This window comes from Salvia splendens, chromosome 4 (assembly GCF_004379255.2).
Source record: "Salvia splendens isolate huo1 chromosome 4, SspV2, whole genome shotgun sequence".
NCBI classification, from domain to species: domain Eukaryota; kingdom Viridiplantae; phylum Streptophyta; class Magnoliopsida; order Lamiales; family Lamiaceae; genus Salvia; species Salvia splendens.
In genome coordinates, this window is record NC_056035.1 from 16,316,863 (window position 1) to 16,327,226 (window position 10,364).

At 40.3% G+C, this 10,364-nt stretch overlaps 2 protein-coding genes across 2 annotated transcripts; both read left to right on the top strand.

Moving 5' to 3' along the window:
- Positions 1–1,584: 1,584 nt before the first annotated feature.
- Positions 1,585–3,692, top strand: LOC121800726 (serine/threonine-protein phosphatase 7 long form homolog). Its single transcript, XM_042200235.1, has 5 exons — positions 1,585–2,213; positions 2,281–2,368; positions 2,447–2,893; positions 2,975–3,282; positions 3,386–3,692. Exons 1-5 carry the CDS (start codon positions 1,585–1,587, stop codon positions 3,690–3,692), a joined length of 1,779 nt encoding a protein of 592 aa, XP_042056169.1.
- Positions 3,693–7,279: 3,587 nt separating this feature from the next.
- Positions 7,280–10,363, top strand: LOC121798863 (probable lipid-A-disaccharide synthase, mitochondrial). The gene is made up of 8 exons (XM_042198093.1): positions 7,280–7,546; positions 7,622–7,721; positions 7,793–7,898; positions 7,990–8,210; positions 8,432–8,510; positions 8,797–9,035; positions 9,436–9,662; positions 9,997–10,363. The coding sequence occupies exons 1-8, from the start codon at positions 7,314–7,316 to the stop codon at positions 10,178–10,180; spliced, it is 1,389 nt and encodes a 462-aa protein (XP_042054027.1). The 5' UTR covers positions 7,280–7,313; the 3' UTR covers positions 10,181–10,363.
- The last annotated feature ends 1 nt before the right edge of the window (position 10,364 follows it).

A 10,364-nucleotide genomic window follows, 5' to 3' on the forward strand; every position in this document is an offset into this window, starting at 1 on the left:
TGTGTTGATATTTAAATTTAAATATTGTATTGATATAATTATGTCTTTGTGTTGATCATTTTAATACACAAAATTGAAAGTTATTCATTATTACTGTAAATTAGTACTCTCTTCGTCCACAAAAAATAGAACACATTTGTCATTTTTTGTTGTCCAAGAAAAATAGAGTACATTTAAAAAATGAAAGTTTTCAACAACTTCTCTCTTACTTTTTTTCCTTCTTTCTTACTAATAATATGAACTTCACATTCCACTAACACTACTTCTCTCTTACTTTTTTTCCCTTCTCTCTTACTTTACCAATTTCACATTAAAACCCGTGTCATTCACAATGTGTCCTATTTTTTATGGACCGAGGGAGTATTACCCTAACGCGACCCTATACTTACGGTATAAAAATGTGGGATCTAAATGACATTTTGTAATTGAATGGAACATTAAGGCTAAAAATCTAGTTTACCCTTGACAATTCCTACTACATTTGCTGATACATAAATACTCCCTCCGTCCCAAGGTAGTTGAAACCTTTCTTTTGAATATTGAGATTTAAGAATTGATGTGTTAAAGATTAAAATAGAAATAATAAAATAAAAAATAAATAAAAAAGTAAAATAAAAAAAAAGATAAAACTTTGGCAAAAAAATAAAATGACTCAATGAAATAATCCAAAAATGATTAAGTATAAAATAGTCGCATGGATACTCTTTGGAATTCCGAGTGGACATTATTTCTGTCATTCTCTCTCTCTTCTCAAATTCTGGTTTCAACATTTATTTATTTTATTTATTTATTGCTATTTCTCTCTTTTTCGATAGTTATACATTATTATTAAAATTATTATCTATAATAATATCTATGTTGATATAATAATATAATATTGATATTAATAATTATTATTAAAATTTTAATAATATTGATATAATAATTTTAATAATAATATAAATTTTAATAATAATATAAATTATTTAATAATTATTATCAAAATTATTATTATATCAATATTATGAGTAGTATCTATAATTATTATTAAAATTATTTATGTTGATATTAATAACTGTAATAACAATAATAATGAGAGTAATACTTTAAAAATTACGTTAATAATAATAAAAGTGTATTTAGGTTAATAATTCAGTAAAAATTATTTTTATCACCAAATTTATGGAATTGTTTAAAAATATGTCAGCTTCATTCATGCCTATAATGCCAAGAAGGGGTTTTTTCTTCTTTTGTACTAGACAAGAGATCATTCCTCGTTTGTAGTGGAGTTTTTTTTTGTTCCGGGTTTAGGAGAGACGCATTACCCTTATGCGTCTCATTTTAATGAGACGCATGACGATTATGCGTCTTTTATAGAGACGCATGAGGGTCATGCGTCTCTCTTTTTTTTCCGTTTTATTTTAACGACGCATGAGGGTCATGCGTCTTAGAGAGAGACGCATCTCCCTCATGCGTCTTTTATATTTTTTAAATTTCACGGACGACGCATGAGCGTTATGCGTCTTAGGGAGAGACGCATGAGGCTCATGCGTCTCTAACTTGCTTAAATCAGTGCCCCAGGCAGTGATCGATTGTGGGAGGCCCATGAAGGTCGACAATGAGCTGATCACGGCGTTGATTGAGCGTTGGAGGCCGGAGACACACACTTTCCATCTACCAATCGGTGAGACGACGATCACCTTGGAAGATGTGCAAGCCATTTGGGGCTTGAGGGCGGATGGTCACGTTTTCACAGGGCGTGACTATCATGACAACTTTTCAGATTGGACCAGCAAGTGCCGCGATCTGTTGGGATGGATACCAGATACTTCCACAGAGACAAAGCAAGGCGGTTTGCTAATGACCGCGCTGATCAACAAGACAAGGATGCCTCTGGGTGATGACCTACCTACGTACGTATACATCCAAAGGGCCCATATCCATGCCCTAATTTTATTAGGAGGTCTCATTCTACTGGACACAACGGGGTGTAAGGTGCCATTTATGTGGTTGAATGGGCTTGGGGATCCGGAAGAGGTGAAGAATATTAGTTGGGGAAGTGCGGCATTGGCGTACCTTTATCATTATCTGTGCGAGGCTTCCATGGATAAGAGAAAAGAGTTGGGCGGACCTATGATCCCTCCGCAGATATGGGCGTGGGAAAGAATGCCCACATTGAGGCTTGCGTTCATAGGACCAGTTGTGCACGAGCCATATACACCATGTGGCGCCAGGTATATATCTAAATATTTATTTATTAATGCGTATTGGGTTATTTTCTTACATCAATTTTATGTATAGGTGGAAAGGAACAACGCAGATAGGAAATGCTCCTAGACACTCGGTTGAGCATTACCGTGACCAAATATATCTGATTAGACCTGGCCAGGTGAATATTATTTCGGTTTAGACTTCATTTATGAACTTATTATGAAATTAATTTGGCATTTGCATTGCTGTTTTATAGTTTATCTGGACGCCATATGCACCTTGCATACTGCCTGACTACTGCAATGATGTGACTGGATGCTCTTTGTGCGAAACCTACTTGGTATGTTGGGCCTATGTCGAGGCCCATGAGCCTGGAAGAGTGCGCCGACAGTTCAATCGGTATCAGGATATACCTCAGTATGTAGACAGGATGCTAAGGAACGCCGATCATTTGGGCAAAAATGATCGGCGTGGTAAGAAGGGCAACAACTGGGCAAACACGCATCAGTTCTACATTGGGGAGTGGGACATGAGGTACGAAAGGTTCCAAGCTGCCGAATACGCCGCACCGATGTCCATGAATATTCCCATGAACCCGGGGTATATGGCGTGGTATAACAGGATTACCGTGACGTACATGACTCAGCCTGGGACATGGGCCACTGCTGGGATGAACGAGTCGGCTGCTTCGATGAGACTATTTGTAAGTTTGTTATATTAAACTATATGGTTTCATGTGATATAGATTGTTTAGTATTGATATGTGTATCATTTTTTTGTCTAGGTTGAGGGTTTTCAACAGGTTTTCCATTTAACTACGGAAGACGAAATGGACCCACGAGTGCGCCAGATTCGAGAAATTGTTAAGAATGTCCTCGAATCTACGAACAATGCTGATGTCAAGGAGTACCCCGCTTCTCAACATCAGGATGTGGTCATGCCTTATGAACCAGAAGTAGTTCCACGGCGTCGTGGAGTGCATGGTGTTCGGACTGGGGGACACGGCTATACAAAGCAGTTTAGGATGTCCCAGTCGTTGCCCGATTATGTAGCACCAGAGCCGCAGTATCAAGAGCATGACCCACCCCAGTGGTATTCATACCCGGCGCATGAGTCTCAGTCACAGTGGGAGCGTCCCCAGTATTCTACTAGCCAGCCTGAGCCCCGATTGGACTCGTCGACCATATTCACAAAGCCAAGACGTGCAGAAATGGAGTGGAGCCCGAGCGTCGGTCGATTCATTCTTCCAGAATTATCAGGTCGTGCCTCCTGTACAAGCTGAAGAAGAGGATGATGAAGGAGAAGAAGAAACTGACAACGTAGGGGAGGAAAATGAGGAGGAAGACGTTGTTCAAAGCATCCATGTCCAACCTCGACCAGATATGGAGGGTTCATCACGCGGCGGGGTTGGGAAGCTCATGAGTAAAGTTTACAAAAGACTGTCAACGAGGAAGAATAAGGGGATTGAACAGTCTAAATACACTCCGTCGTCGTATAAGTAGCAACTGTTATCCTAAATAGAAGTTACAATTACTGATGGCGAAACTTGGATGATTTGTTGGAGATTGCAATATTTTTGGTGATTTTAGTGTATGATTAAGCTCTGGTATTGAGTAGATTGTTTTGTTCTTTTAATTTATTTTGATTGCAAACTCAATTCACTGAATTTTGACATGTTTCATAAAACTCGCACAAAAATGCCCGACCGGGCGTTTTGAAAAATAAATTCGCTCGGTCGGGCGAATTGTCTGGAGTACGCAAACTTTGTAAAATCACCCATTGAGAGACGCATGACCCTCATGCGTCTTTTTTGGAGAAGCATTACAATTTTTGTCCAACTCTGTCTTCACGAAATTAGAATATAGAATCGCCCGACCGGGCGAACTCTCTGGGGAGGATCCTACATAACACGACCGACTGTGCAATTTCTACGGTCATGCCCCTCTACGCCGCAATTCCTGCACTTGCAGGGAGCTCTCGGTTCATCTTCCCCGCGGACATCCATTTGATTAGGAATCCTCCTTGTCCTGCCTCGTCCGCGCTTTCGAGGAAGCAACTGCTCAGGGGTGATACGCAATTTCCATCCAGGATTTGCCCAATAGTCTTCGTGTCTTGGTGCTTGAAATGAGACACCATAGTACTGTGCTTCCCATGTAGCTTTGTGGTTGTGTTTATCAATGAGTTCAAACATGGAGTTACCTCGATCTCTGGCAACGGTGCAAGCATGGGAACAAGAAACTCTCCACATCTGCCACTTCCCACAACTTCACTTTGAATCCATGAACTCGACGTCTTGTCTATTATTGCCCTTTGCCTGTCCCTTTTCAACACGTGGACGACTTCGAATTTGGTAATGACCTATTTCTCGGTCCAGTACTGAACAGTAATGCATTTGCCCCTTCGCATCATTCGCAGCAAGTTTGTCCCTCGCCCACGGGGTCAACCGACCTTCGGTATGTTGTATTTCCGTCTTTCTATCTGCCCACCATTCCACTGTTCTCCAAAATGTCAGATCAACCAAAGCTCTAATTGGAAGCTCTCTTATACCTCTCAACACGTTGTTGTAGCTCTCTGACATGTTTGTTGAGGGCACCCCCCATCTCAGTTCATCATCGTAACAAAGAGACCAATTCTCTTTTTTGGCTTTGTTGAGATCGTGTATCGCAACAAGACTTTCCTCCCGTAGTGCACGTCGCCTCCGCATGTACTTGCGTACTTGAGTTGTGACACCCAATGCCCATATCATGCCTTTTGCTTTAGCGCCCTTACCCTTAAGTTTTGTCAATATATTTTTCCTCACATGGATCAAACAAAATTTGTGGTGACATATCGGCGCCTTTTTTCATTCATCAGAACGCATAGCCTTAAGGATTCCTTTATGTCTATCCGAAATGATGCACACCTCCCTTTCGTACCTCACCACATGAATTCTGACATGATCCAAAACCACTCCCAGCTGTCGCCAGTTTCTTCATCAACAACAGCATATGCAATAGGCAGACATTTCTTGTTAGCATCAACACCACAAGCAACAAGCAGCTTACCTTTAAATCTTCCTCGAAGGTGAGTCCCGTCTATTGTTAAAACTGGTTGGCACTCCTAGAAAGCATGTATAGCACGCCCAAGTGCCTAGAACACGTAATAAAAGACTTTAGTACGGCCCTGGCTCAACAACTCGTTATGCCTCCACTCAACGATTGTGCCTGGATTCCTATACTGCAGTTCAAGCATGTAGCTTGGCAAATCCCTAAATGACTCCTCCCATCCACCAAATACAATCTCTAAAGCCCTTTTCCGTGCATACCATGCCTTCTTATAACTGATTACCACATGAAATTTGTCATGAACAAAATTTCTTACGGCTGCGGCACTGAACTCGGCATTTTTTAGCAACTGATGGCGAATACACAAAGCAATCATTGGTGATGAAAAGTTAGCATGTCCTCTATCATTACGATGGCCTTCACAACTATGGCGTCCCCGCCACTTCCTAATCTCCCACATATCATCATGGGCCATGTGTGTAACTGAAACTTCCCACCGACATTCATTCGCTTTTTCAGCGTCGGTCTCGCTGATAATAGCTGTCCCATCTTCTGTCCTCCCTGCTGGATATTTGCACACGGCATGCCACCTTCTTAATTTGCTCTCAACCACCCTAAATTGCCGGTGTTGCCTCAGACTCCACATAGTAATAGCAGTCTTCACATGCAGCTTGCTATCAAATTTTGTTCCCGCATTAATCCGATATGGGTGTTCTTCAACCCAGTACATGGTACTGTGTTCATTACCAACTTCCGGTGCCAAACAAGGACCACTCGGCAGTCTGCGAAAATATTTCAACCCAGTGTGAACGTATTCTGGAAGTGGTTGTTCACCTTGCACGACGGGTTTATACACTACCTCCTCATCACTAGAGTCAGCACCGGAATCATCACTTAAAATATCATCAGACGATGATGACGACAATTCCGGATCATCAAGGTCTCCTCGTACAACATGAACATCAGCATGCTCTTGTACATTCTCTTGAGTATTCAATCCAACATCAGCAACATCTGCAACATCTGTTTGCTCATTCATACCGCAATCAATGCTCATAGATTCAAACCTCGTAGATGATCCAACACCATGATCAACAATTGGTGTGATGAAGGTATTTCCAACAGACGAATACTCAACAAATAATTCAATATGCCGAGTAGAATTTAGAGCCGCATTGAACATAAAAAACACACTTTCATCACTGTCAACCCCAGCACATACGTAACTCGTACCGGTACCCAAGAAACAATGCCTCCAAGATATTTCGATGAAGTGTTGGTTTGAATCTATTCTTATCTTAGCACATATCATTGCAATTAATTCAGATAATGAAACACATGAATCCAATACGATGGAAGCTCTCGCACGAGGAGGATCATAGCAAATGCCCACTTAAGGAAGTTGATATATTCTACCACCCCAATATAAACTCACGAATACTTGCTTGATTTCAGCAAAAATATATATACAAACCAACAACAATTAAAGACAATTTTTTTCAAAAAACCCTAATTTAGTAAGTTTACAATAAATTTATCAAAAACCCTAATAATATGCAAATAAACAACAAATAAGGGAGCAATGTTGAAAGATTGAAGGAAACTTACCGAAATATGAAGGGAATCGCCACGAAATCGCCAAGTTTTGTCTTCCTCTCTTTCTCTCGCGGATTCTGTCTATTCTGCCTGGGGCACTGATTTAAGCAAGTTTGAGACGCATGAGCCTCATGCGTCTCTCCCTAAGACGCATGACGCTCATGCGTCGTCCGTGAAATTTTAAAAATATAAAAGGCGCATGAGGGAGATGCGTCTCTTTCTAAGACGCATGACCCTCATGCGTCGTTAAAAAAACGAAAAAAAAAGAGAGACGCATGACCCTCATGATGAAAGACGCATAATCGTCATGCGTCTCCTTTTAATGAGACGCATGAGGGTCATGCGTCTCTCCCAAATCTGGAACAAAAAAAGTCCAGTCAAACGAGGAATGATAACTCTATTCTAGAACAAAAATAGAAAAAACCCTGCCAAGAAGGTTTTTTTTTTTTAATCTCCTTTTCTTTTTTCTGAAGCAGAGAAGCTATGTTTCTGAAAACTGCGACGAATGCGAAGATTGGATTGAAGTTTTTGTGCGTAGGGAAAAGGTTCCTGTCAGTTTTAGGCAGAGAAAGTGTGCGAGATTTGGCTTCCAAAGATGGAGAGCTGAGGGTTTTCATCGTCGCTGGGGAGGTTTCTGGCGACATTATCGCGTCTCGTTTCATGAATTCTTTAAGAAAGCTCTCCCCTTTTCCTGTCCGTTTCACCGGCGTCGGAGGGTAAGAAATTACTCTGTTTTGCTTCACTCAAATAAATTTAAAGCTGATTTGATTAAAATATGTGAATACCTTTAGGTTGATGATGTCGCGGCAAGGGTTAAATACCTTGTTTCCTATGGAGGATATTTCTGTCATGGGCATTTGGGAATTATTGCCGCATCTTACCAAGTTTAGGGTAATTCTAACTTTGAAATTTCCAATGCCTTTTACTTTTACTTAGTAGTATTCACTTATCTTTAATTCCAGCTCAGGCTAAACCAGACGGTTGAATCGGCGCTAACTTTTCAGCCACATGTTGTGCTCACAGTTGACTCCAAGGGCTTTTCCTTCCGCTTTCTCAAGCATTTGCGAGGTGCTTTTGCTATAATTGCCCTTTGCTTTTTTCAAAGGATGCCTTATGTAAATAGAAATGTGTAGGAACATGGGAAAAATGCTTTTTGCAGCTAGATATGGTCCACAGGGACTTGCTACTCCTCAACACTTTCACTATGTAGCTCCATCATTTTGGGCGTGGAGAGGAGGTGAATCTAGACTTAAGGGACTTGTGGGGTTTGTCGATCATTTTTTCTGTATCCTTCCATTTGAGGCACAAATCTGTAGATCGTATGGACTCCATGCTACATTTGTCGGCCATCCAGCATTAGAAGATGTTTTCGACCTCAAGGTGAACTCTCTTGTATGATGCTCAACCGTTGATGGCCATTAATGACCATTGATGCTCGTTTTCTTCCCTGTTCCATTTTAACTAAATAAGAACCGATGCCTCATTTCCGAGTCTGACTGATGGCCTCACGGTGCTCTAATTCAGAAGAAAAGGATTGTTTACTTCAAATTTGTAGGTTTTTCCTGTCTCTTTTTGTTCTAGTTAAATGTTTTTCTTCGCAGAATAACAAATGCGTGGACAGGGAGTGGAAGGTTCAAGGTGATGGTGAGGAATTTAGGAAGAAATATGGGGTGCCCTCAGGTACATTAAGTAATTTAATCTCTAGGTATTATATCTACATTGGTTGGTTGTATTCTTTTGTTTAAAGAATGTATTAATAGTTAGCTTTATAGATTGTTAGTTGTTAGACCTCACTAGCTGCCATTTCTCATGTTATAATGTCAAAACTAGTATTACATCAGGTAGGAAAGCAGTAGTCAATCTTGAAGTGAGTTGATCTGTGTAAAAAATGATAAAAACATAGGGGAGTGGCAGTGGTTATGTGCTCATTAAGCTGCAAACTGATCATTTACTTTCTTTTATTAAGGATCAAAAATCATTTCTGTGCTGCCCGGAAGCCGATTGCAAGAGGTCACCCGCATGCTTCCAATATATGCACGCACTCTGGAACTAATCAAAGATTCCTTCTCGGAGCTGACAGTAGTAATCCATGTGGCACCTAATAAGCATGTGCAAGACTATATAAGTGACACTGTTCACAAGTGGCCTGTACCTGTTGTATTGGTTCCAGGTGGATCGACATGCACGAAGTACAATGCATACAGTGTAAGGGTTCACAGTATTCTCTCTGCATGCTCGATAATGAAAGGTCCCTTCTTCATGTCAAGAAGACCTGATTGATTAAGCATGATTGTAAATTCATTTGTGGTGGCGACACTTTTCAGTATATGTTTGTATTAATAATTTAATAGTCCAATGAACTCTACAAATTTTGTTTGTCCGATATAGTTTCGCCATTTAATAGACCAATGAACTCTACAAATTCTGTTTGTCCAATATAGTTTCGCCATTTATTTGCTCGCTGCTGACGTAGCTTCAGAACTGATTTTCTGAATATGCTTTCCTTATTGCACTTTGCTAGCTGTACATCTCGCCCCCTAGTATATCATACATATAGTAATGGATTCACTCTGAATACTTGCAACTGACTTCAAAAATTGCGCAGGCAAGTCAAATAGCACTATGCACGTCTGGGACCGTGGCAGTGGAAATGCAGCTTGCTCGTTTACCTTGTGTTGTTGCATATCGAGCACATATCCTGACTGAATGGTTCATACGATACAAAGCTAAAATACCTTACATCTCACTTCCAAATATTGTCCTAGATTCACCTATAATCCCTGAAACTCTTTTTGAAGCGTGCACTCCTCCACAGTTAGCACCGGTGCTCCTGTAAGTCCCACTTCCTCTAATTTTACTCGTTTTCATGCTTTCATCCTTTTTCTTGTTAGGGTGTGTTCTATTTGACGGAAAAGTATGGAATACATATATTTTCACTCTTTTAACATGATAGATAGGTATACCCAGGTAGGATGATAAAATTTCTCAGGGACTCCCTTTTCCCTCATTCACTCTTCTTTTCTCTTTTACATAATCTGAAAATTTCAAGAAAGATGGGCAGAGTACCTCTAGATTGATCTTACAACTGAGCAAAACCTAAACACAAAGGGGAAATTTCGATATTTTGTGTGAAGTGAGTAGTGCTTAAAGAGTTGTTATAACGCAGGGAGTTGATGCACGATGAGAGCCTTCGCCAGCAACAGATTACTGCTGCCAATAAGTTTCTGAGTTTGCTGGATCCTCGACAAAAAGTAGATGCCGACTCGATACGTAATCCGTCTTTTGAGTACTCACCAAGTGCAGTGGCTGCATCAGCAGTATTAAGTTCTATGATGGGCACTTCAGTGTAGAGATTATTTTCTTAACAGTGATATGTCTGAATAATTCCCTTCTGAGTTTCTTACATGATGTGATTGTTTTGCTTACTATGAAAATTCTGGGGAAAATATTCACTTCACTTCTGGTAAGATGTAGTACTCCAGAACACAATCTTCAATATTTTGCTATTAAAATTTTCCAATTTTGTTGGCAAAC

Bases quoted from the DNA above. Each gene is read 5' to 3' on its own strand.
- LOC121798863 (XM_042198093.1), top strand. From the start codon at position 7,314: ATGTTTCTGAAAACTGCGACGAATGCGAAGATTGGATTGAAGTTTTTG. The intron at 8,511-8,796 runs GTACATTAAGTA...TCTTTTATTAAG, and splicing joins GAAATATGGGGTGCCCTCAG to GATCAAAAATCATTTCTGTG. The intron at 9,663-9,996 runs GTAAGTCCCACT...GTTATAACGCAG, and splicing joins CAGTTAGCACCGGTGCTCCT to GGAGTTGATGCACGATGAGA.
- LOC121800726 (XM_042200235.1), top strand. From the start codon at position 1,585: ATGAAGGTCGACAATGAGCTGATCACGGCGTTGATTGAGCGTTGGAGG. The intron at 2,214-2,280 runs GTATATATCTAA...TTTTATGTATAG, and splicing joins TATACACCATGTGGCGCCAG to GTGGAAAGGAACAACGCAGA. The intron at 2,894-2,974 runs GTAAGTTTGTTA...TTTTTTGTCTAG, and splicing joins CTGCTTCGATGAGACTATTT to GTTGAGGGTTTTCAACAGGT.